Source organism: Macrotis lagotis, chromosome 2 (assembly GCF_037893015.1).
Source record: "Macrotis lagotis isolate mMagLag1 chromosome 2, bilby.v1.9.chrom.fasta, whole genome shotgun sequence".
NCBI lineage: Eukaryota > Metazoa > Chordata > Mammalia > Peramelemorphia > Peramelidae > Macrotis > Macrotis lagotis.
In genome coordinates, this window is record NC_133659.1 from 124564483 (window position 1) to 124591620 (window position 27138).

A 27138-nucleotide genomic window follows, 5' to 3' on the forward strand; every position below is an offset into this window, starting at 1 on the left:
TGTATGTAAGCATATATATATAACATATCTGTGTACATATATTTATGAACACAGATATATATATATATACACATATATACTTATATATGTAAAAGCTATAGCTATTTAACGAAATAGAAGACTTGTAAGCATTCTTAAAGACCAGAACTTTTTAGAAATTTTGAAATTCAAACAAAGCAGTTAAGAGAAAAATAAATATATAAACACAAGTAAACAATGATAAAGATTAAACAAGAATAAATCACTTACATTCTAGCATAGGGAGATTATACATTTATTCTCTTCTAATCCTATATTATCAAGTGACAGAATTAGATAGACATAATTAGAAGGTCTGGAAGTAGTTTGGTTCTGACTTGATTTTAAAAGAGGAATGGAAAAGAAGAGGAAGGGAAATATACACTAGGGAAGAAGGGGAAAAGTTGGGGGAAATTATCTCACATAATCAGGATAAAGAAATAGATATTCTTCAAAAAAGGATGAGATGGTGGAAGGGAAATGAACATTTGAACTTCATTCTAAAATGATTAAGGAAGGAAAGAATACATGCACAGTTGGATGTAAAAATACATTTTATTCAAAAGGAAAGAGGAGAAAGTAAAATGGAGATGGCAGTGGTTAGAAGAAAGATGGATAACAGTGAGGTATATAGAGTGTTGGCCCTGTAGGTATGATCTGGTCTAGTTTTATGATCCCAAGCAAGTCACTTAACCTTACTTGCTTCAATTTCCCCATCTGTAAAATGATCTGGAAGGCAAATCATTCCAATATTTTTGCCTAGAAAATCCCAAATGGGGTAATGAAGAGTCAGCAAATGACTATCTATAGAGAAGGGGGGTGGGAATTATAATGAAGTAAAACAAGCCCTAAGGATATACAGAAATATTTATAGCTTTTCTTTTGGAAAAAGCAAAATTTGAGAATTGGCTTAATATAGTAAGGTATATAAATAATGATTGAATACTGTTGCCCTTTGTTTTTGTTATTTGTCTTTTGGTCTCAGAGAGGATTGGTGATATCTGGAGGGTGAGATCTTGACTTGTTAGTGAATTTGATTTTAGTGAGGCTGAGTCATTGGTCCAGTGGCAAAATATAGGTCAGGATAAGTGGGTGATGGTCCCAGATGCTGTGGGAGACCCTTTACCTTTTTAAGCTAAGGTCTCTCCAAGATCTCTGTTTGCCTGAGGAAAAAAAATAACCTTTAACCAGTTGTTAAAAATTAGGTAAGAATTGAGGTAGAAGATAACCTAGTTTGACTTCCTAAAAGCATATGAGAGGGGAAGACCTTTCGGTCAGAAGAGAAATAGTTGTTACTTTTATGCCAACATTTTGTGCTATAGTCAAGGATGGAAGCAAAGCAGAGAATCATTTTTTTTGGACTAATGATGCTATCTCTTTGCCTCTGGGTCTTCCTTCTTTCTGATAACCTCTTCCTTCTTTAGTCCTGGGTTTCTCTTTAAATTAAAGTAGTTCTAACCTGAAGCTAATAAAGATCCAGCACAGTTCAGGGTCGTGATCCAGTGATGAATCCAATTCTTTTGTGGAGCTGTCTAGCTAGTACCTGCCTTTTAAAATTCCAGTTCTCATGCTTTCAGTCAATCAATCAATCAATCAATCAATCAATAAATATCTTTCTGAATTTGTAAGTAGAATCAGTCAATGAAACCTCAGGTCCCTAATGAAATGATCAACCGTTGATTCCACAACAAAGAACTTGAAATATGCCACCCACCTCTTGAGGGACACCAGTAAAAGGATCAAGATACAGAAACATATATTTTCCAAAACTGTCAATGTGTGCATTTGTTTTACTCGACAAATTGACACACCTGTTACCAGGATTTTGCTTTTATTTTCTAGTAGAGATGGGTTGAAGGACAAGAGGGTTTAGGGACAGGATAGCAAAAAGCAAAAGGAAAGGAGATAGTCATTGAATTATGGCTCTGTTCAAAGGGAACTTAAGGAAGGTCAGACTTCAAAGCTTCACTTGTTCTTATATTCTTAAGGAGACAAGCTAATTATACAATGTAGATAAAGATTTTACTAAGAACTGAAGATACATCATGTATCATGTAACATCAGAGGTGTCCAGTGGGATTAAAATGTAAAGGGGAAAAACAGTAAAATAAATAAAAAGCTATAATAAAATCTAGATAACATTTAAAACAAAGTCAATCTGCAGCCCACAGGGATTCTTAAATACGGATCACTGACCTCAGTTTCTATCTGAGTTTGACACCATTGGTGTACAGTTTTGTGTACAATGCTTTTTCTCTTGTAGGTATATACAAATGCGTGTTCTCTTTGGTGTTCCGAAGAGGATAAAATTTAATTTAAAAAAAAGGAAACAAGGTCAAGATGAGACAGGGATCATTTGTTAAATAAAGGTGGGGAAGGGAAGGCGTGATAGAACTGGGTCGATGGGGGCCTTCAAAGCCCATCCCCCTCCTTCCTGGAGAATGCCAGCTCTCTCTGGCCCGGGGGCAGAGCTCTGCTCTAAGAGGCGGCCCAGCGGGTGCAGGGCTCTCCCCTCCCACTCGGGGCGTCTGGCCAGGACCCGCGCCTCCCACCCCGGCCCGGGCCAGTAGCCCAGCCTCGGGGCGCGCCGGGGAGCCTCCCGAGCAGTCCTCGCCCTCCTCCCCGCCACAGCGCGCAGCCTCCGTCTCTCCCTCCCCAGCCATGGGCGCCGCAGCCTCGGCCGCCCTCTCGGGGCTCGGCCGCCCCCAGCTCCGTCCCGGCCTTGCGCTCCCAGCCGTGGTCGGGGCGGCCGCGCTGGGCCTGGCCGCGGTCGCAGCTCTGGGGGCTGCCGCCTGGAGCTCTAGGGGCCGGCGGCGGCGGCGGCGGCGGCGGCGGCTGCAGCAGGTGGGCACGGTGGCGCAACTCTGGATCTACCCCATCAAGTCCTGCAAGGGGGTGCCCCTGAACGAGGTGGAGTGCACCGCGCTGGGGCCGCGCAGCGGCCACCTGAGGGACAGGTACCGTCCCGCGCTGGGATCGGGAGTGGACAGGGGTGGAGAGGAGGCTACATCCCTAGGCAAAATGCACCAGGACACTAGGACCTAGTGGGCAGGGACCGGCTGTTTACATTTACTGCTCCTCCCCACAGTACCTCCTGCATCCGAATGAAGGCAAATTCACTTTTGTTCAATGTTTATTGAGCACTTGGAAACTAAAGAATCACCTCAGCCCTCAGAGCACCTTTTAGGCACCGTTTAGAGGACCAGATGGCCTTGGCGTCCAGAAGACGTGGATTCAAGTCATTTCTCTCACACGAGTGTGGGCAAGTCACTTAATTGTTCCTCATTGCCTTAAGTAACTCTCCAAAAGATCTTTGAGTTTCATTGGGGATTTACATATACGAGGTTCCTAGCAATGATGAATAATACAGCCAAAGGGGACTTTGTGAAAGCAAGCCACTCTCTCTACCCCATATGCCCAGCAATCCCAGCTGGGTGAAACCAATCAATGCTGTTCAATCGTGTCAGACTCTATGACCCCGACTGGGGTTTTCTTTGCAAAATAAAATGACTTGCCATTTCCTTTTTCAGCTTGTTTTACAGATGAGGACCTGAAGCAAACAGGACTAAGTGACTTGTCCGAGGTCACACCTCTAATTAGTGTATGAAGTCGTGTTGGAACTCTAGTCCTCCTGACTCCAGAGCCACTGCTCTGTCTAGCTGTCCTAATCTATTAGTCAACAAACATTCATTTAGTTTCATAGTAGGTAGAGTATTGGACATAAAGTTAGGAAATTAGAATGTTATCCCAGACATTTATTGACTGCGTAACACTGACCAAATCGTTAACCGTTCGGGCCTCATTTTCCTTAACTGTAAAATAAAGAGGTTGGATTTGACTCTCAACAGTCCTACCCTCCTTGTAGATGCCAAGGGTGAGAAACAATAATAATCTTTAAAAAAAATTCAAAGCAATTTCTGCCCTTAAGGAGCTTACAGTCTACTGGGTAAAGACAACGTTGACGCCACCTTCCAGGGCTCTTATTTTGGATACTGTTGGACAGCTGCCTGCATTTTAAACTCTATCCTTGAACGGAGATTCTCTGATTGAGGACTGGAAAGAACCCATTCTGGTTAATTAAGTTCATAATTAACTCCTAAGCTCTTTCATTTCGTGAAATTTGGGATAATGACAAGACCACAGATTCAGCTTCTCAACCATTATTTTCAATCTCCTTTACATCTTTGGAAGAAATAGGAAAATGGAGAAACTGGGTTCTGCTTCCTTCCCCATTCCTCCCTTCCCATTCCTTTGATCAGTGGAGGAGTAAGAGAACTGAAAGGTGAGCAGCCAAGAGAAGAAGAAAGGATAATCTGCTCTGGAAAATCAAATTGCAGAATTTGGATAACGATTAATTTCAGGAGTTTAGTATGATGCAACAGAAGCTGTGTTTTGGATTTCAAGTCAGAGGACTAGTTCCAATCATGATATTATAATTTTACTACCTGTGTGATCTTGGACAATTTAGTTCATTCTTCTAGATTTCAGTTACTTCATCTATAAAATTAGGGGATTAGATTAAATGATATTTAAACTTCCTTCCAGGATTCTCTGATTATATGTTTGTCTTGGCTATCTATAAGAAACAAAGGGAGTTAGTTATTATCATAGTAAAAAAATTCAAATGACAGTTGTAAATATTATGTTGGGAGATGGAGAGTTCGGATAGAGAGAGTTAGGGACAGGATTATATCCTTTGAATTTTCTGGGAATTATATAAGACCTATCTTTTATAGTCCTGAATATGTTGACCATATTTCTGTCACATGAGCCTAGTATGAATGTTACTGCTGCAATATCACTTTAAACAATGGATGGGGATATTTTTGTCCAAATTATTTCCTCATATCCTTATCAGAAAGGTGTCCATACAAACTTCAAATGTGCAATTTTATTTTCAGTGAAACTATCCTCACTCACTTTCTGCTCTCTACAATCCTGTCTCCAAAGCTAGGAGTTCTTGGCCTCAAATACCCTTCAAGAATAGCTGCTATTATTCTGTCATTACTGACTCTTTGTGACCCCATTTGGGGTTTTCTTGGCAGAGATACTGAAGTGATTTGCCATTCCCTTCTCTGCTATTATAGCAAGTTCCATCATCTGCAGACTAAACTGTTGCCGTCACCTGAGACCTGATCTCATATCCCAGGGATGTAATGGGAAGAGATGAGATGACACTTATCCTGCCTCCTCATTGAAATGTCTACCAATTGGGATTGTTTTACCTTGTTTTGTATCCCAAGTCACACAAAAGTTGGTGGTTAAAGAGAGATTTCAAAAAGAGCTGTCCAAATAATTTTAATGTTAAGTTGATATCAGAGGATCTTTATTCTCTGGCCAATCAGAAGACACATCTATGTTGTTCAGATTTTGCTCTGTCATCCTATTAATCACCATAAAAGACCCTGTCCTCCCTCACTAGAGGGCTTTGGTTATTGAGAGGCCATAGACCTAAGTTACTGGTTATTGCTGACCAAGCTAATGGAGGTGACCTAGTGGATAATGTGCTGTACATGGAGTTAGGAAGATCTGAGTTCAAATAGTACTTGAGACACTAGCTGTGTGTCTCTTGGGCAAGTCACTTAACCTCCGGTTAACTTCATCTACAGGAGAAGGACAACTCCAATATTTTTGACAAGAAAGCCCCACAGACAGTATTGGTGTGCTATATTCCACAGGGTTAGAAAGAGTTGGACATGACTGAACAACAATAACAATAACCTAGTTAATAAACTGACTCATGCTTGGAATTTTATTTCTCAGAATTTTTATCATACAATTGTGAGGTGGATCTGAGATCTAGAGCTGATCCCATCACTAGAAGGAACTTTCAGTGTGAAATCTCCCTCCACCTATACAGATTACATTGTTGTTGTTCAGTCATTTCAGTTGTGACAATTCTTTGTGATTCCCATTTGAGGTTTACTTGTGAAAGACACTGAAATGGTTTGCCATTTCTTTCTCCGGCTCATTTTACAGATAAGAAAACGAAGCAAACAGGGTTAAGTGACTTGCCCAAGGTCTCACAGTCTGAAGATGAGTCTTTCTGACTTCAGGAAGATCACATATGGATCATTTTACCTTTAACTTACTATTTTAGAATTCACTCTGGGGAACTGAGGGCTTAGTTGTACATTTAGAATAGTTGTACATAGTTGTACATTTAGAATATATCAAAAATGGGACATGAATATAGGTTTTTCTAACTCCCAAGAGTAGTTTTCTCCCTCATCATTATATGTTATCTCTTGATACTACCTTTGAATTTCCATAACTTCAAGCGGCTCATAGAGCTTTATAGCTAAGTATTCATTTACTGGTAGTCAATGGTCCTTGAAATCTAAGAGATTACCATATAGCATTACTATATAGTATCCTTTCTCCCTCCTCCTCTCCTTCTACTCCTCTTCCCCTTTCTCTTTCCCTCTTTCCTCTCCTCCTTCCCCATGAAATATAGCCCCAGAGCTCTGTATGGTTGTGTTCTGATTATCTCACTTGTTTCCTGTTGCCGTACTCTGATCATAGGTTTTGGCTCATCATCAATAAAGAAGGGAATATGGTCACTGCTCGACAGGAGCCCCGTCTGGTGCTAATTTCCCTAACCTGTGAAAATGACTCCCTGATCCTCAGTGCAGCCTACACCCAAGACTTGCTTCTGCCCATCAAAGCACCTACCACCAATATGGTGCAGAAGTGCAGGTGAGGTGGGAAGTAATTTTAATATTCTTTCTTTCTGGAACTTATTTTGGATGTGTTCAGTGAATTAGAAACTTTATGGAAGAGAGTTCACTGAAGAATTTTTGGAACACCTATAGTATGTAGAAGAAGATACACAAAATAATTTCCAGGTATAGGTAAAAGGTATAAAAATAACATACCTTTGGAGCTATTTTAATGAAATTTGACCTCCAATAATCTCTTTGTACAGGAAATTTTCCTGGCTCTACAAGATCTCATGTAAACTTTTTTGACCTGAAAGGTTAAACATTTATAAGTAGCCAAATGTTAAGGCTAAGGATCTCTGTACACACACAACTGCTTTGGACAAAGGTTGAGTTTGCTCTCATTGAGTGAAACCTTCATCCAGTAAGATATGTAATCAGATCCTACACACTATTTCCTAAAGATTTCTAGTTAATTCATAGAGCTTCTGAGTATTCCTCTTGAGGTCAGGATCATTTCTGACTTTGTTCCACTTGTTCTTTGTATTCCTATTTAGGAATTCCAAAGAAAATAATACTTTCTATTTATTTTTGCCCTACAACCATGTTTTTGCTACCAAAAAGAAGTGGAGGCCTATGTTCCAAGCTAAAATTTGATTTTTTAGGTCAAACTTCTTTCTTTGTTTTGGTGGAATTGGTGTTGGGGAATGTTGAGTTTAGGACCTAGGGTACAGTTGATAGAGTATTTAGCTTAGAGGAAGTAAAAATTGATTTTGTATTCTGCTTCAGAAACATATTAGCAATATAGCTATCTCAGAAGATTATCGTGAGGATCACAAAATCACTGATTTTGAATGTTAGAAGTGGCTATTTCAGTGACTATTTGGTTCAACTCAAGAAATCTCTAATATAGTATGCCAGACAAATGGTCAACCAATCCCTGCTTCAAGATCTGCAATGCCATTTATCCTAATATGTTGTTGTTCAGTTGGTCTGACTCCAGGCAAAGATACTGGAATGGTTATGTTATTTCCTTCTCCCATTATGGGGTAACTCTAATTGATTTAGAAGTTTTTCCCCTTTTTGCAGCTTTTTTCCATGGCTCTTGATTCTGCCTTCTAGTACCAAACAAAATAAGTGTAATAATCCCTCTGTCAACCCTCCATACATTTGAATACATTGAGTGTGCTTCCTCTTGGTATTCTCCAGTTCCTTCAACATGATCCCCAGAGGGCACAAATTCAGACTCTTAGCTATCTTGGTTTACCCTCCTCTGGATATTCTCAGGCTTATCAATGGGCTTCTTGAACTGTGACACACAAGGAAGTAAACTACTAGAGTGGCCAAATGTAGTCTTAACTACTGCTATCACCTCCTTGTTCTTGAAGCTATGCCTTTCTTAACACAGCCCAAGAATGCATTAGTCTTTTTTGGGAGGCTGCCACATAGCATTGCTAACTCATGTTGAGTTTGCAGTCCATTCATTCTTTCATGTCTTTTTTTCTTTAACAAATTGCTGTTTAACCATGCCTTCCTCTGAATCAGATGATCAAATGAGAAAAGGTATGTGAAGCATTTGACAAATTTTAAAACATGATATAAAGGTTGGGTGCTATTATTATGATGAATATCACTCTCATATATATTATGTGTATATTATATATTACAAATATTATGTCCTTGATTTTTAATTTATTTATTTTTTTGTCAGTAGAGTGATGATCTCTGACAACACAACCAGGCTAAGAAAGAGGTCAATAGAAATGAGGGTCATAATTGAGGTGATAGTATATGTTCATTTTCTGTATTCCAGTTGGCCCAGGCCCAGGCTTTTTTTTTTTTTTTTTTGTGCTCTTGGCCTTATTTGCAGACTTAATCACATCTGTTCCTGCTATTTGGGGGAAGATCCATTTGTTGAAAAAACTTGCTAATGAGCAAAGTTCTTCAGTTGTGGTTTAGAGTAATGATTCCCCCAAAGGAGGGATATTTAAGAAGAAATTAGATGACCATTTATCAGGGATATTGTAGTTCTATTATGGGAAGGGTTGTATCAGTTGGTCTCTGAATCTTTTAGATTTTGAGATTCCATGGTTCTCAGATTAAATCTACAGCTGCTTCATTCTACACTTGGGTGGAGTTAGAAGGGTCTTTTCTCTTCATCAAATGTACTTCAAATGTGTGTGTGTGTGTGTGTGTGTGTGTGTGTGTGTGTGTGTGTAAACAGCAAGTGCCTGTAGAGTGGTTACTATGGGAACTGTTGGCAAGTGGATAGAAATTCTTTTCTCCCCACCCCACCCTCCCCATTTGAGATAAATGTAAATCCTGCTAGGGCAATTATTAACTGTCATCTAGAGATACTTAATTGCTTAATCTCCCCTCTTTTTAAACTACTTTGACTCCCTCCCCATTTTCCCAAATCTTCTTTCTAAAATGAGCTACCCTTTAATGCTTATTGATAGGTTAACATTTCATCACTCAAAATACTGTTAGTTGGCTTCTTTTTTTTAATTGAAATTTTATTTAATTTTTCTAATTACATGTAAGGGAGTTTTCAGTATTCATCTATTTGCAAGTTTATGAGTTCCACATTATTTTTACTGCCAATACTTCCCTCCCCTCTCCCCATAGTGGCAAACAACTTGGTAAAAATTGTACACGTACTATTGTGTTTAACATAATTCCGTATCAATCATTTTGTGAAAGAGGAATTAGAACTAAGGGGGGGGGGACCATGAGAAAGAAAGGAAAAACAGAAGTTTTTAAAATGTGAGAAAAGTATGCTTGCCTCTGCATTTAGACTCCATGGTTTTTTCTCTGGATGTGAATGGCATTTTCCTTAAGAGTTCTCTCAAGATTGTCCTTGATCACTGAACTGCTGAGAGGAGTTGCATTGATCACATTTGATCATCTCACAGAGCTATAGTTAATGTATTCAATGTTCTCTTGTTTCTGCTCTCTTCATTATCAGCTCTGTTAGTTGACTTATAAAACATATCATAGCACAGTCCAGGTGAGATTAATGAGGGGAACTGTAGAAGATGTGATTGTAAGGTAATTTGGCAGTAGATTGAACACACTGGATCCTGTACCTTCAAATGAATACCCTTTATTTAGTCCCTTAGGTGATTATGAAATAATTCCAGTGGTGGTATGATTATCACAAACATTCTTTGGTATGGCTTATAGTTCATTCTTTGGAATATTTACAGCATTGGTGATTCTTTCTTTCTTTATTTATTTTTTGCAAGGCAAATGGGGTTAAGTGGCTTGCCCAAGGCCACAAGGCTAGGTAATTATTAAGTGTCTGAGACTGGATTTGAACCCAGGTGCTCCTGACTCCAGGGCTGGTGCTTTATCCACTGCGCCACCTAGCCACCCTGATTCTTTATTCTTTGGAGGTTGTGTTCAGTTGGTTTTTAGTTGTATCTCACTTTTTGTGACCCCATTTTTGTTTTTGGTTTTGGCAGAGATACCAGAGTGGTTTGCCATTTCCTTTTCTAGTTTATTTTATAGATGAGGAAACTGAGGCAAACAGGGTTAAAGTGACTTGTCTAGGGTCTTACTGATAGTGTCTGAGGTCAGATTTAAATGGAGGAAAATGGGTTTCCTGACTCTAAGCCCAACTCTTTAAGTCACTGTGATACTTTGTTGCCCTAGTTCTTTGGTGGAAATTTTATTTTATTATTGTTATTTTTTTTAAATAGACAAAAGTTATTATTCTGGTGAATAAAGTGTGTGTGTGTGTGTGTGTGTGTGTGTGTGTGTGTGTGTGTGTGTGTAGTAATGGCCTGGGACAAAGGGGGAGAGAGAGAGCACTTTTTTATTGTGAAAGCTTTTTTAGAGCAGGGATTGTTTCTTTTTTCTTTTTTTATCTTTGTATCACAAGACCCAAGCACAGTGTCAGGGTTGTGGAGGTACTTGTTTTGTCCTTCATTCTTGAAGAAGACCATGACATCAGGGTGGTGATGCCATGACATTATGATGAAATGGATTTAAGTGAAGGGAGACTGTGCTAAATCACCAGTCTCACTTTCTTCTCTGGAACCATCTGGGTTCAGTGACCAGATATGAATCAGGAAGACTGGAGATGGTCCTGAATGTGAGGTAATTAGGGCTTGTTGACTTGCCCAAGGCCACATAACTAGTAAATATCAGGTGTCTGAAGTCAGATTTGAACCTAGATCCTCTTGATTCTGGGGCCGGGGTTTTATCCTTTGCCCCACCACCATTGGTCATGTAAAGTGCATGAGTAAGGGGACAGTAATAAGATTGGAAAATTATCTAGATTGTAAAAGGATTTTCTAAATAAAAACTATACATAGAAATTTTATTTTTTTCCCAAAAGCCACTAGAATTTTCTGAGGAAGGGAATGACATGGTTATCTCTGTGTTTTAAGAATATTGTTTTTGGCAGGTATGTGGATGGTGAATTAAAGAGGAGGGAAAACCAAATAGGAGGTTATTATAATCAACCAGGCTAGAGATGATGAAGATTTCAACTAGACTGGTGAACATGTGAATGAGGAGAAGGGGATGGGTGCAAGAGATGTTGTGAAAGAACCATTAGCACAGTTTCTGGTGCTTAATATATTTTTTGGTTATTACTCAATACTCCATGCTCTTATTTTATAATCTTGAAGCATAAAATGGTACCTGTGTAGTATGACTTGTCAAAGCCAGGATTAAAACTCAAGTCTTCTGAATCCCCTCTTGACCTGTCTTTGGATTGCAAAGTTACTATTTTGAGGATAGAAGAAAGAACTAATAGTAATAATAAAGAATCCATCTTTGTGCGATGTGTCATTTTTTGTTTGTTTGTTTTAGGTTTTTGCAACTCAAACGAGGTTAAGTGGCTTGCCCAAGGCCACACAGCTAGGTAATTATTAAGTGTCTGAGGCTGGATTTGAACCCAGGTACTCCTGACTCCAGGGCTGGTGCTTTATCCACTACACCACCAAGCTGCCCCCATGTATCATTTTTTAAAAGTGTGCTTATGAATTCCAGATTCTAACTTTTGCCTTTGTTGCCTCCTGTAGAGTTCATGGCCTTGAGATAGAAGGAAGAGATTGTGGTGATGAGGCAGCCAAATGGATCACCAGCTTTCTGAAGACTCAGCCTTATCGGTTGGTGCATTTTGAGCCTCACATGCAGCCAAGAAATTGCAAACAAATAGTGAATGCTTTCCGATCTATAGATAAGGTTAGATGAGAATGATTTCCTTTGATATATCAATTTGTAAATGATTTTCTTCTTAGATTCCTGAGATTAATGTTGCTTAATTTCTATTGGTCATTAAACCAGTGTTATGTCCATGATGGGAGTTTGCCAGAATAGCCACATTGCCTCTGGAATGCATGGGAAATGATTTAGAAATACCATTTTTGTCATTTTATCACTGATTGCTGGTTTGTATTCTGAACACCTCAAATTTTATCTCCCCTAAGCTTCTAGACGTCTTTTTATTCTTGTTAGAGCTGAGTTAAGGATGTATTTTGAAGATAAAGAAATTGGTAATGTTTTTGTTCTTTTGCTATTGGATGTGTCTCCATCCAGGGGTGGAAGACTGAAGAAAAAGGAAAAGAGGAAGGGAACAAATATTTATGTCCTAGATAGTGTGCTAAGAGCTTTTACAAATATTATCTTATTTGATCTTTAACTGTCTTCCTTTCATCCCATCCTGAAATTTCACTCTGATTACAAAATTCTAATGCTATGGTCAGCAACTATAAAACACAGGTTGTGTTGAATTGCAACCTGTGTGTTATATAGTTTTTCACTCAGTTTAAAGTAATCAGACTGACTCTCAAAGAAATAAGGCTGAAGACAAATAAAAATTGTAACAAAATTGAGCTGAAGAAACACCATGTACCTATTAATATTAGATGAATCATTACTGCCATATTTTAACTAGTGCAAAGGATGTTGGACAATTACAAACTGTTGCTCTGATAAATATTTTAAATACTGGAACTGGAGGGAACCTTAGAGTTTGCTTCATTCAGAATCACTGGACAGATTTTAGGGCAATAGTTCTGTGAACATTTATTTTCACTAACTTCTAACTAAAAGTGAACATTTCTTTCAATTATTTAAAAAAATTATTCTTATCAATCTATAGGATTCATCAGATTGCCATAGGATCCACGAAACAAAAATAGATTAAGAATTCCCAATATGGGGGGGGGGTGGCTAGGTAGCCCAGTAGATAAAAGCACTGGCCCTGGATTCAGGAATATATGAGTTCAAATCCGGCCTCAGACGCTTAATAATTACCTAGCTGTGTGGCCTTGGGCAAGCCACTTAACCCCATTGCCTTGCCAAAAAAAAAAAAAAAAGAATTCCCAATATAGTCAACGCATAACTAGTCAGTCCCCAATCTGGCAGCTCAGAAATGGGCTAATTGCCCCATAGTCATATAACTAATTGGTGAAAGATTGACTTTTAGATGATTTCTTATTCTCTTACAGGAACTGTAGAAGTAAAAAAAATACAGTGCACATTTATTTTTGTAATAATGGTAATCAAATTTGGGGCAACTCATGTTTATGCATTTCAGATTAATTATTTTACCCCCCCCTTCTTCATTGTGCAGGTTGCTTACAATGATGCCAGTCCTTTCTTGATTCTCTCTGAGGCTTCACTGGCAGATCTCAATTCCAGGCTTGAGAAGAAGGTTAAAGCAAACAACTTCCGTCCCAATATACTGATTTCGGGATGCAAGGTTCATGAGGAGGTAAAAAAAATAATGTCTAACTTATTCTTTGACTTGAATCTTCTGTTTTTTGTTCCAGATCTTCCACCTTTAACTGTTTGACTATATCATCATTCTGAGTGATATAACTTAGAGTGGTTTGGTTTTTTTTTTTTTTTTTTTTTTGGTATGTGTATCATACAGTTTGAGCCAAAAACATCCTGAAGTAGGTATGGCAGGATGAAGGGAACAAACATTTATTGTCTCTGCTCTATGGCAGGCACTATGCTAAGTGCTTTTTTTTTAAAATTAGGTTTTTGCAAGGCAAATGGGGTTAAGTGGCTTGGCCAAGGCCACACAACTAGGTAATTATTAAGTGTCTGAGACCAGATTTGAACCCAGGTACTCCTGACTACAGGGCCGGTGCTTTATCCACTGTGCCACCTAGCCACCCCTGCTAAGTGCTTTTTGAAAAAAATCTTTATTTTGTTTTATTTTCCCCTTTGTTACATGCAAAAACAAGCTTCAACATCACTTCTAAAACCTTGAGCTCCAAATTATTTCCCTTCCTCCCACTCCATTGCCCCCCACTGAGAAAGAAAATTACTTGATACAGGTTAAAATATGTTATCATGAAAAACATTAGCACAATAGTGATGTAAAAAACATAGTTCCCTCTCCACATACAAAAAGGAGAAACTTCAAGAAAAATAGAATGCATTAATCTGTATTCAGATACCATCATCTCTGTCTTTGGGATGGATCATATTCGTTATCATAAGTCCTTCAGAGTTCTTTTGAATCACAACATTGCTGAGAAAAGATAGGTCATTCACAGCTGATCATCCTGCAATATTGCTGTTACTTTGTATAAGGTACATTTCCCATTATATCTGCTCGTGTAAGTTTTTTTACTGAGAACACCCTATTCTTCATCTTCCATAATAGAACATTTGCTCAGTACTTTCGAGGTGGGTGTTATCATCCTTATTTTTACAATTGAGGAAACCAAGGCAAATAGAGGTCAAGTGACTTAGCCAGGATAATACAATATTAAGTGACTGTGGCCAAATCTCAATTCAGGTTTTCCTGACTCCAGGACCAGTACTCTATCCACTGTGACACCTACCTAAAAACACTACAGGTATTATCATCTTTATTTTTCAAGTGTAGAAACAAAGATTGAGTATTTAAATGACTTCCTCTTGGTCTCACAGCCAATTAATTTCAGAAGAGGAATTTAAACCTAGGTTTTTCTGACCCCAAGTCTAATACTCTATTCACATCTATTTATATATTCATATATATATTCATATATTTCTATATTGAGTCTGAACTTTTAGAATTAATAATTCAAAAACAGAATAGGTACCTCCTCTTAAGGTAGGTTCTTGGAAAGCCAGGACACAGAGTGGTGTCTTGGTAGGAAGATGCTTTCTTCTACTCTATGATGTATCTGTCATCTTTCCCTTGCCTGTATCTCATAAGATCTAACATTGTAGGATTATAGATTAAGATATGAAAGAGACTGCAGAGAACCAGCTAAACAAACCTCTCTATTTTCTGGAAAGTCATTATAGCATAGAAAGACCACAGGTGGGGCAGCTAGGTGGTGTAGTGGATAGACCACTGGCCCTGGAGTCAGGAGGACCTGAGGTCAAATCCGGACTCAGACACATAATCATTAAGTAGCTATGTGACCTTAGGCAAATTATTTAACCCCACTGCCATGCAAAAACCTAAAAAAAAGAAAAGAAAAAGAAAGAGCATAGGTTCTATAGTGAGGGTGCTTGAATTTAAATATTGACTTTTCCACTTAGTATTTATGTGGCCAGGGGTAAGATAAGAGTCATTGTGGCTTTGTAGAGAGCTTACTAACTAAGGTCAGGAAGACCTGGATTTGAATCCTTACTAGTTGATTGACCATACACAAGTCACTTGTCTTTTTTTTTTATTGAACTTAATTTCCTCATCTGTAAAATAAGGAGCTTGGAAACAGCTTAAAGTACCTTTAATCTCTCTTGAGTCCAAATTTCCTCATCTCTAAAATGAGGATATTTAAAATTGCCTCTGTGGAAGAGTTTGTTGTAAGATCTTTGAGTACTCTGTATCTCTCTCTCTCTCTCTCTCTCTCTCTATCTATCAAATCTCTCTATATATAGCTATAAACACATACATAAAGGTGTATTAATGTTCTTTCACAGCATTGCTGAGAAAAGGTAAGTCATTCTTTGACAATTGTCAGAGAAATCAGTGTCTCCAAAGGCAGCTTGAGAACTTAATGTGTAGTGGGGCAGGTGTGTATGTTTCAGGTATTTTTTTCCAACTAAGATAAACTTTATTCTTAGGCTCTTTACTGTATTACACTTAAATATCCTGAGTTGGGATGACTCAGGATTTTTTTATCATAGTGATGGGGTATCTTCAATTCTGGCACCATGGTGGTGATTCTGGCCTCTTCTTCCACAGTATACCACACTCCTGAGATACTACTGAGATATGTGAGTGAAAGAGAAAGATATTTGATGATTTTTGACAGTCAGATACTACCTGGAAGTTCAATCAATGCCACATTTATTGCACTTTATTTCGCAATTTGTTTAGTTTCTCTGTCATCTGTGTTTCTAGAGATTGTAGTTTGTGGACAGATGAAGTAGTGTTGGGGAGTAGAAAGGGGAACAGGATTTGGAGAAGACTTGGGTTTCAATACTGTTTTTTACCACTTATTACTTCTGTGACATTAATAACCTATGTGGGCCTCAGTTTCCTCATCTGTAAAATGAGAGAGTTGAACAAGATGATCTCTAAAGTACCTTCCAGTTTGAAATCTGATCATATGATCCCATCTTAAACACAATCTTTTATAAGCTTTTTCTAGTAATACAATCTCTAAGAGCTTACCTGGATTCCTCTTATTAGTAGAAAGGAAAGGCATTGTGAGGTCCAAACTTTAGTATCATGTTTCTCAAACCCAGGTTTCCTCATTTGTAAAATAGGCACAATAGGATCTGTTTTATCTGCTCCCAGGGGAGTGATTTAATAGGTGTTTAGTGGGTTATGAAAATAAAGTTCTCACTGACAATGCCCACTCCTGTAGTCTTTGTTCATTCTCTCTTGGGCACCACCACGCTCTGGATCAGTGTCTCATTAAGCACTAGATTTGTGTCTTATTATCTTATTTCCCCTGTCCTTATCTAATAGTAATAATAATAATACTTATTAACCTTTATATAGTGATTTAACATTTATGTAACACTTTATATACATTACTTCCTTTGATCTTCACTACAACTCTTTGAAATAGGGTATAAAAGTTTTATTGTCTACAGTTTACCGAGGAAGAAAATGGGTCTTAGAGAGGTGTAAGTGACCTATCTATGGCCATACAGTAGTGTATGTAGGATTCAAACCCACTTCTCTCTAGATTCTTAATCCAGCACTCTTTCTACCAAAGGTCAATGTAATACCAGGCATGGAAATACTAAGGAAATGTAACTCTCAGAGTAGGTTGGAAGTCAAATATTATACAGTGATTTCACTGAGTCTATCTTTCTATATAAAATATCTATAGTCACAAAAATGTATATATATATATATATATATATATATATATATATATATATGTTGTGTATATAAAGTCTCTACATACAAACTCTCTCTCTCTCTCTTTTTCTTTCTCTCTCTTCCCCTCTCTGTCCCTCATCTTCATTGAACTCTGTCATTAATTCCTAGCTACCAAGACTAATGGAAGAGAGAAGCTTTGATAATTCAGTTTCAAAACAGATAATTCTATTCCCTCTCAACCCCTTACCCCCTTGATTAAATCAATCAGTTATGATTCTATGATTCTCTGTATAAACTCAGAGACTCCCTTTTTGGGCTCTTCCCTAACCTCATCTGTAAAATGAGAAAGTTGAACCAGATGATCTATAAAGTATCTTTAGAGATATCTTTAGTGTGATCTCTTTAGTATGAACAAATAATCTCTAAAGTTCCTTTAGCCCAGATAGGTCTCCTTGCTTGTCAAATAGAAGTCCAGATAGCCCATGGATAATTGAACATTAACAGTAATGTTACCTCTGTTATATTCTCACCAAAACTAAACTTCTTGCTGCTTCACTTTTATACATTTTCCCTCACCCCATATCTTGGCCTATTAGAAATCCCTTTGTACAAATAATAGATGATAGCATTTCTCATTCACTCACATGCTGTCTAAATTAACTAGATATATAAGTAGAAGTTAGTGTTGTAGGACTCTAATGTAGAGTTTCCTGCTTCAAGTTTAGTGTTAATACAGTATTGAGATGGACTCATTCTTATTTTATGCTTATAAATCAATATTTTGTGTGTGTGTGTGTGTGTGTGTGTGTGTGTGTGTGTGTATGCAAAGGTAACACAGCACATTTGCTTGAGACTGCCTCCCTGAGTAGATCTCTAGTAGTTTCTAGTAGAAACATTGACTGTGGGTTTAGAGGATTTGGATTCAGTTTCTTTTTATATTAAATGAAAGGTTTGGGTCCAATTTCTTCTGAGACTCCTTCTAACTATAGTTCTTTCAACTTTCCTTTCACATGCATATTTTCCCCAAACTTACAATATCCCTGGCCTTATTATCCATTCTCTTCTTAATTCTTTGTAGTTTAAGTATCATTCCCACCACTCTATTTAAACTTTTCTTTATCAGGGGTCATTAAAACTGCCCTGTAAGAGACATTAATGTACATTTTTTCATTTGAGTTTATGGTTTATCTCCAAGATTTTATTATCCCCATATTAGAGATGAGGAAACTGAGGCTCAGAGAAGTAGACTATTCATATGCCATACAACTGGTAAGTATCAGAGGCAGAATTCAAAATAGATTTTTCTGACTTCAAGTCTAGAATCCTATCCCCTACATCTTTTTAACATGACCAGTGGACCTCAATACTCATCTCTCTTGACTTATCTATAGTATTTGACTATACTTGATTTGACTATAATTGAATTGATTGGTCTCCTTCAAGTATGGAGGATAAACAACATAATATTTGACACTGACTTTTTCTTCCTCTCATCAAAAGTCCCCTTTTTATTTATATTCTCTAACTCTTCCTTCCTTCTGTGTTTCCATCACCAGTTCTTCTTATAGGGAGCCTGGGCTCTAGGGATAGAAATAATCAATCAATAAGCAATTATTAACTGCCTACTATGTACTAGATATACAATGACAAACATTAAATAGTCTTTACCTCTGTAAAACTTACATTCTATTGAGGTGGATAGTAAGTTGTTCAGCCCATAAAAATTTATTAAATGCTGGGCATCCTGCTAAGTTCTATATGTTTATGCTATATAAAGTGAGCACAAAGCATATACAATATACCTACAGAATTTCTGTATAAGTGTGTATGTAGGGAGAATGACATTGTCAGTTGAGAGGGATCTGGAAATGCTTCATGTAGAAGATGGCACTTGAGCAGTTTTGAAGGAAATAAACGTTTCTAAGAAGCAGAAATGAAGAGAATGCATTTCAGACATGTGAGATAACCATTGCAAAGACATGCAAATGAGACTGGAGTGACATGTGAGAAGAACAACAACCAATTGAAGGAAAGGGAATGAAGCAATATGTTTGGAAAGGCAAATTGAGGAGTGGCTAGGTGGTACAGTGGAGAGAGCACCAGCCATGGAGTCAGGAGTACCTGAGTTCAAATCTGGCCTCAGACACTTAATAATTACCTAGCTGTGTGGCCTTGGGCAAACCACTTAACCTCATTGCCTTGCAAAAAAAAAGAAAGCAAGAAAGAAAGGAAAGGTAAATTGAGGTCATGTTGTGAGGAGATTTGAAGGCCAAACAGGAGTTTGTGTTTCAGCATAGATACAGTGGGGAGCCCTTGGTGTTTTTTGTGTAGAAGAGTGAAGTGATGCTTTAGGAAAAATATTTCAGCAGCTCTGTGGAGGATAGATTAGAGTGGGGAGAAATTTAAGATAGAGAAATAAATTATGAAGGAAGCTATTGAAATAGTTCAGATGAGAATTGATGAGGGCCTGGATTTAGGCAGTGCCTGGGGTAAGGAAGAGAAGGAAATGGATGTAAGAAAAATTTTAGAAATAGATCTGGCAACTCATTGGATTTGTGGGGTGAGAGAGAATTCAGAGTTAAGGTTGAAGTTGGCACTAAGGTTACCTCAGTGAGTAAAGTGGAAAATAAAGTGAGTAAAAGATAGTGGTTCCATTGACAGAAATGGAGAAGTTCAGACGTGCAGTGAGTTTTGAAGAAACATAATGAGTTCATTTTTGGATATGTTGAGTTTGAGATGCCTATAGAATAAATTGTTTGAAATGTCTTGTGAATAGATGGAATATGTGACTAGACCTCAGGAGAAAGACTAGTGCTGGATGTAGAGGTTTTGGAGTCATCTAAAGAGATGTAAAGGGGCAGGTAGGTGACACAGTGGATAGAGCACTAACCTGGAGTCAGGAGGAACTGAGTTCAAATCTAGCCTGAGACACTCAATAATTACCTAGTTGTGTGACCTTGGGCAAGTCATTTGCCTTGCAAAAAAAAGAGATGTTAATCTTATGGCAACTAATGTAGTCACCAAATGAAAAGACAGAGAAAGAAGAGACATTACCCAAGACATTACCTTAGGGTACACTCACAGTTAGGGGACATGGTATGGATAATGAGTCAACAAAAGAGATTGAGATGGAGGAATCAGGAAGGTAGGAGGATAGCCAAGAAAAAAACAATATCATGAAATCTCAGAGATGAAAAATTATTGCAATGTCAGATGCTGCACAGTTTGTGAAAGATAAGGATTGAGCAGAGGTCCTCAGAACTCAAAATAAGGAGATCACTGATAATTTTGGAGAGTAATTTCAGTTGAGCAATGAGATTTGAAGCCATATTGTAAGGGGTTGAAAACCAAGTGAGAAGAAGTGGAGGCAAAAAGTGTAAACAATTTTTTTCCTAGGGGTTTGGCTCTTAAAGGGAATGGAAATATAGAATAATAGGTTGAGAAAATGATCAGTACTTATGAGGGTTTCTTAAGGATGGAAGAGTCTTAGATATGTTTGTATGCATGAATGAGGGAACCAACTGAAAGAGAGACATTAACAATTGGAGAAGGGAAGATACAGAGATTGCAAGACTTAAATGAGATAATGGATGTAAAACACTTTACAAATCTTAAAGCACTGTATAAATGACAATTATTGTTGCTGTTGTCCTCCAATGACTAGGTCTCCAGTCTGGTTATGACTTCCTCCCTTTACTGCCCTTCTGCTGAACTCAAGTCTTGTTTATAGAATAATTTAAGGGTTTTTAAGGAAATATTTATTGGGGGAAAAGTTATACACCTACCATTTAATATTAATCTGTAATATTAACACTTTAAGTCCAGACAATTAATTAATAAACCAAAGCCCTGATTTGTACTGATTCCCTGATTTCTGAGGTAGGTGGTATCTGAAAATATAACACTGGATTCTCACAAGTCTTTTTGAGCTGACTACAGCAACAGCACATCTATAAGAAAAGGATTATGAATCATTCTGTTTGCTAAGGTGAGAAGGTATGGAATTAAGGGAACATGTAGGGGATGTTGGCCTTAGGAGGGAGACTCATCTCTATCAGAGCTTGTATTAAAAATGAGTGAATAGGCGATAATTTCACGGTGTTTTTTTTTTTTAATGTAGAGTTGGGGAAGATGTCACTTACAGTCATATTTTCTTATTAAATATAAAATGAGATTCCCATGATGGATTAGGGGCAAGGAGTGGTGTGGAAAGTTTGAGGAGAGAAGAGAATGTTTGTATCTGCCTATGAGGAGTAGTATTCAGGATCATTTGGATAGGAGTTAAAAGACTGCTTTACTGAATGTCAGAAAAACTGAAAAAACTTACATGAACTGATGCTGAGTGAAGTGAGCAGAACCAGGAGAACATTATATTACTTTAATAGCAGCATTGTTTAATGATCAGCTATGATTCTTCTCAGCAATACAGTCAAAGACAATTCTAAAAGACCTGCAATAGAAAATGCCATTCACACCCAAAGAAAAAACTAGGAATCTGAATGCAGATCAAAGCATACTATTTTCATTTTTTAAAAATTGTTTTTATTTTATCCTTCACCTGGTTTTCCCATTCTGTTCTGACTTTTCTTTCACAGCATGTTCAATATGGAAATATGTGTAACCTAATTGTACATGTATTGTAATCTATATCAGATTACTTGTTATCCTAGAGTGGGGAGAGAGAAAAATTTAAAAAAAGAATGTCAAAAATTATATGTTGGAAAAATAAATTAAAAAAAAAGGAAAACCAGAAAAAAAGATTGCTTGTGCCTTAAGATCCAAGTTGTGATTAAATAATATAACTATAATTTTGTTGTGTATCCAATTAGCTCAGTTGCATATATTTTTTTATTTCCCCTTAGTAGAAAATGAGTAGGAGCAGAACCTAATGGTTGGAATAATACGGTTAGAGTTTTGTGATGCAAAAACATAATAATAATAATAATAATAATAATAATAATAATAATAATAATAATAATGATACAAGGGGGCAAGTTATCCAAAAATAAAAGATAAAGTCAATTAAACTGGTTAACCATAAAAATCAAAGTGAGAAGGGAGGAAAGGGAAGTGGGAGCAGGGATGATAATCTGGGAAAGTACTAAAGGGTAGGAAGATCCTAGTGAGTATGAAGAAAAAGTTTAGAGGGGTAAAGCATAGCACGAGATGAAATGATAAAGGAATTTTGAGGGTTTGAACATGGAATGGGACAATTGTGGGCAATGTCAAAATCAAGGGCAAAATCATCCCTCTATATAAACAATATGGAGAAGAGAAGAAGATCTTGGGCAGTGAGAACTGAAGAATTAAGAGGTCATGGCATTCAGCTCTTGTACTTCATACTCAAAGAGGTCCAAAATGATTTCACCATATCAGGTTAATGTATGAAGTGCCCTCACACCAGAGTACTATTTTTCTTTCACCACCTGTATACAACTCAATATATATGCCTCCTTGTATAAGGGTAGGAATTTAAATGGGGAGAAAATCTACAAATTAAGTATTGAATTCCTTGAGAAAGGAGGGAGAAGTACTTGGTGGCCAATAGATTGGATGTGATAAATCAGGAATACCTTAATGACCATCTAGTCCATTTCCCTGATTTTATAGGTGAGGAAACTGGAAGACATTAAATGATTTAAGAGCTTTCTTTATCTAGAACAGGGAGCCATGCATTCTAGTCTCTCATTTTACAAATGAGAAACCTGAGACTTAGAGATGTTAAATGAGTTCACAGGTATTGACTGGCAGAACCAGATTACTTACTTTAAATCACTTGTTTCTTCTTTCTACTTCTCCAGTGTGGGCATTGTCCAAGGTTCTGCCCTTGGTCTTCTATGTTCTCTACTGTTCCTATGATCTTTAATGCAGAAAACTCCAAAATCTTTATTGCCAGCTCTCTGTTAACCAACTCACTTGAAGAACAATCAGTACCTCAAACACAACATAGTTAAACAGAACCCATTGATTTTTATGACATTTGTTTCTATGTGGTGTAATTTATACTTACATGTATATTCATAACTTGCTTAAGAATGCAGTTAAGAGAACCATTTTGATGCATTTTTCCAACATTTGATTTACAGCTAATGCATGTTACCATAATTTAGAATAGCTTTCTCTGCTTATTTTTATATTTCTTTTGATGATACCATCATACTCCTAGGTATGACAACTAGGTATGACATCCAGGTTTGACAACTTGCCAGGTAATATCAGGTTCTCCTTCATATCTGGTATTTATTTTTTCTTTCTTATTACTATCACCCAGTTCCACTTTCCTCCCTCTTGTATCTATCCAATATATAATTGCTTAATCTCTGATGAATTCTTTTATCTATATACATCATGAGCTCCTGCCTCATGACTCCTAGCTCAGCACTCCAAGTTTATTGCTATTTCTGTTGTTCCTTGCATTGATTCCCCATTATCTTCAAGATACAAATCCAAACTTTTTAGCCTAACAGTCACCTGTCTTCTCACTAGCCATCTCCAGCTCAGCTTACTTAAAATTGAATTGTTTTTATGACGAGTTTGCCCCCATGTGGTCAAAATTTCTGTAGCAGGTCATTATCGAAATACTTACTGCTTGTGTAAGAATACAGTTGATAGAACCTATTCTATCAGTTTTTGAGTCTTTCTACAATACACCCTCAGGCGTCAATCTTATCTTCAAGTTTCATCTCCCTTATTGTTTTTCTTTTTATTTGTTTAAGGCAATGGGGCTAAGTGATTTGTCCAAGGTCACGAAGCTAGGCAATTATTAAATATCTGAGACCAGTTTTGAACTCAGGTCCTCCTGACACCAGGACTGGTGCTCTATTCACTTCATCACCTAACTGCTCCCTCCCTCGTTGTTTTTCAACATAAGGCATGTTTGACAGAAAAATTGGATTTATTTTTTTTAATTACTAATGCGACCTTTATACATAACCCTTCTTACCTTAGGCTTTGCCAATTGAAATTCTTCTAGGTTTAGCTCTCATCTGCTCCCTCTCATGAGAACTAATTGCCATAGCTAAAAGTGAAAGTGATTACTCTCTATCGTGAGTATTGTTAGTGTTTTCTTTATGCCTCTCTTGTGGTACTTATAGTCTAATATTCCAGGTTTTTTGTATAGAAAGTAGATTTTATAAATTATAAGCACTTTAATACATATTTATTGAATTGTATTTATATAACAAATAAAATAGTAAATAAAAATTTGTATTATAAATATCTGCACTCCTCTACTTGGGTATAGCAGGTTGTGCTGGACCACAGGGACCAAGGGTATTTTGGGATTTATTAATAGAGAACTTATGCTGTGTGAAGTGGGCAGAACCAGGAAAACATTGTAGATGATAACAGGAACAGTAACATTCTCTGATGATCAATGTGATAGACTTAAGTCTTCTCAGCATTATAGTGATCAGACAATTCTAAAAGACTTGTGATTGCCATCCATAGCCAGAGAAAGAACTATGAAGTCTGAATACAGATCTAAGCATACTATTTTCACTTTTCTAAATTTACTTTTTTGTTTTTCTTTCTCGTTTTTCCCCTTTTGTTCTGATTCTTCTTTCACAGTATGACTAAATGGAAATATATCTGACATTATTGTGCATGTATAATGTATATCAGATGACTAGCTAATTTGGGGAGGGGGAAAAAGGAAGAAGGAAGAACATTTAAAAAAAATTTACATACAATTAGAAAAAATAAAAATACTAAAAAAAACAGTGCCAAATAATGGGTACAGCTTAATATTACTACTAAGGCTGATGAATATTTTGCATCACAAAAGATAATTTCAGCTGTAGAGGATATGGACAAATCAATATTGATTGTAAAAAAAAGGCTAAGATTTCTGCCTTTGTGGAAGATGGTTATAACTCAGTGATTATTCTTTTGCTTTCCTGTCTTTAAGGGGAATATTAGACTAGAATTATATCTAGTAAACATGTTTTTAATCTAGTGATATGATGCTTTGGGTATTATTTGGTTGCTCTGAGTGGGAAGTAGTCCTATTCCAGACAGGATGCTTTTAATAGAAATGATGCTTATTACAGAAAAGATAATTGCAGATAATAGAAAAAAACCCCATTCATCATAGCAAACAATAAAACAGAAATGAAGGGAAGCATTGCAGATTTATCTGAGCAATAGACTTTTGTTCTTCAGTTGTTTCAGTCATGTCTGACTCTTTGTGACCCATTTGAGGCTTTCCTGGCAAGGATATTAGAATTACTTGCCATTTCATCCTCCAGATCATTTTACAGCTGAGGAAATTGAGGGAAACAGGGTTAGGCGACTTGCTCAGGGTCACATAGCTAGTAAAAGTCTGAGGTCAAATTTGAACTCAGGTTTTATTGACTATGCCACTTAGGTGCCCTAGATATCCAAATTGATAGACTACTCAAGATTAACGAGATTTTTGGAATTAGGTAACAAAATGAAATCGGTATATTACTATCTCAGCTGAGAAATTTTATAATAGCAGGTGGGGGGGTGTAGGTGCTAAGAACATGTAGGAGTATTGGTTTTTACCACTGATCTACCTATAACTCTGGGGAGCTCTTCCATCTGCCATTCAAAGTCCAGGTCTTCCTTCTCACTCATCTCTTTTTTTTCCTGTGAATTTTCCTCAATCAAAGTCTCTCCTTGAATTAGAAATCATATTTTCTTCTGATTATGTAACATTCAGGACATATCATCATGGGCCTGTCGTTCTGAGGATCACTCAAGTTTCCTTGGATAGGGTGATTCATGAGTACAGAAATCTTGAAGGCAAGTAATATCTTTAACCAAGAAAACTGCAGGCATAGTTAACTTTAAGTAAATATTTATTGAGGGAATGAGTGCATATATGAATGAATAAAGAGACCTTGGAATAAAGGAAAAAAATTGAGGACCTTGGACAAGTCACTTAACTTTTTTTGACCTCAGTTTCCTCATTGATAAAATAAAGGGTAAGAAGACTTTTTTCAGCTCTAAATTCATTATCCAATAATTTTATCGAAGGAGAGTAGTATGGTGGCTTGAAAGTTGACCTTGGAGCCAAGAAAACTCAGTTCAAGTCTTGCCTGTGAGATATATACTCTCTATGTCCCCAGACTAGTTCATAAAGTGTTTTAGACAATCCTCCATACAGTAAGTTGAAAAGAAAAAAATTACTTGAATTGATAGAATTTCCTCCTGTATTTATAGGTATTCCCTATATGAATAAAATCATAAACCCAGTCTCTATACGACTGATATTTTTGGATTCTTGCTTGCAGCCTTCAGGTTCTTTTTGTGACCACATTGCCCCTATGTGATAAAATCCTGTAAATAACAGGTCTTTGCTAAATAATTATTTGATTGGTATAAGAAGTCAGTGAAGAGAACAATTTTCCTGATTTTTTTCCAATACTGCATTTTAGTTCAATTGAGGCCTTATTTTGAGAAAGTATTCTGTCTCATGGTAGGGTAAGCTATGACTTCAAACTGATAAAGGATGGATCTAGAGGAAGTCAAATACCCAAGGTGAACGTTTAAATACCTTGTAGAATGCACCCATCATATCTGATGTTCTCTTGTTTCAGTTGCATCAAACTTGTGAACCCATTTGGAGTTCTTCTGGCAAAGATACTGGCGAAGTTTGCCATTTCCTTCCCCTGCTCATTTTGCAGATAAGTAAACTGAGGAAAACAGAATTAAGTGATTTGCTTAATGTCCCACAACTAAGAAAGTTATTTGTGGCCAGATTTGAACTCTGGAAGATGAATCTTCTTAACTTCAGGCCCTGCCATTCTACCTCTGGAGCCCTCTCTATAACACTGTATGCATTCAGCATTCATTGGCCTTTGCAGTGTATTGTTGTCCTTTATTTCTGTTAAACATATTTAGTTTATTTCTAGTAGAATGTCCTCTAACTTCCTTATTTTTCAGGTTGTTCATATTATATCTATCTTTCTTTTAACTGTTTTTTGAAGCCTTCTGTTTGAACTTTATAATAATAGTTAGCATTTATATAGTATATTTGCAAAGTATATTATATGTAATTTCTTCTTTCTCCTTTTCTCCCCATTCTTCCCTTTTTCCTAGTGAGCTATCCCTTGTATCAAAAAATTTTTAAAAAGTGATAGCAGTTCACTAAAACTATTGAACACATGGATTATGTCTGACATTGTATGTAAGATTCCACACCCATAATATCTAGAATAGGAGGAGGAACTCAGA

The 27138-nt window shown here is 37.1% G+C and overlaps 1 protein-coding gene across 1 annotated transcript in view; it reads left to right on the plus strand.

The window, feature by feature from the left end:
* The first annotated feature begins 2679 nt into the window (after nt 1–2679).
* LOC141513164 (mitochondrial amidoxime-reducing component 1-like) overlaps nt 2680–27138 on the plus strand; it is a 43010-nt gene continuing 18551 nt past the window's right edge. The window contains exons 1-4 of the mRNA XM_074222715.1: nt 2680–2975; nt 6544–6717; nt 11717–11879; nt 13273–13413. Coding sequence (XP_074078816.1) covers nt 2680–2975; nt 6544–6717; nt 11717–11879; nt 13273–13413 — 774 coding nt within the window. The remainder of the gene's footprint in view (nt 2976–6543; nt 6718–11716; nt 11880–13272; nt 13414–27138) is intronic.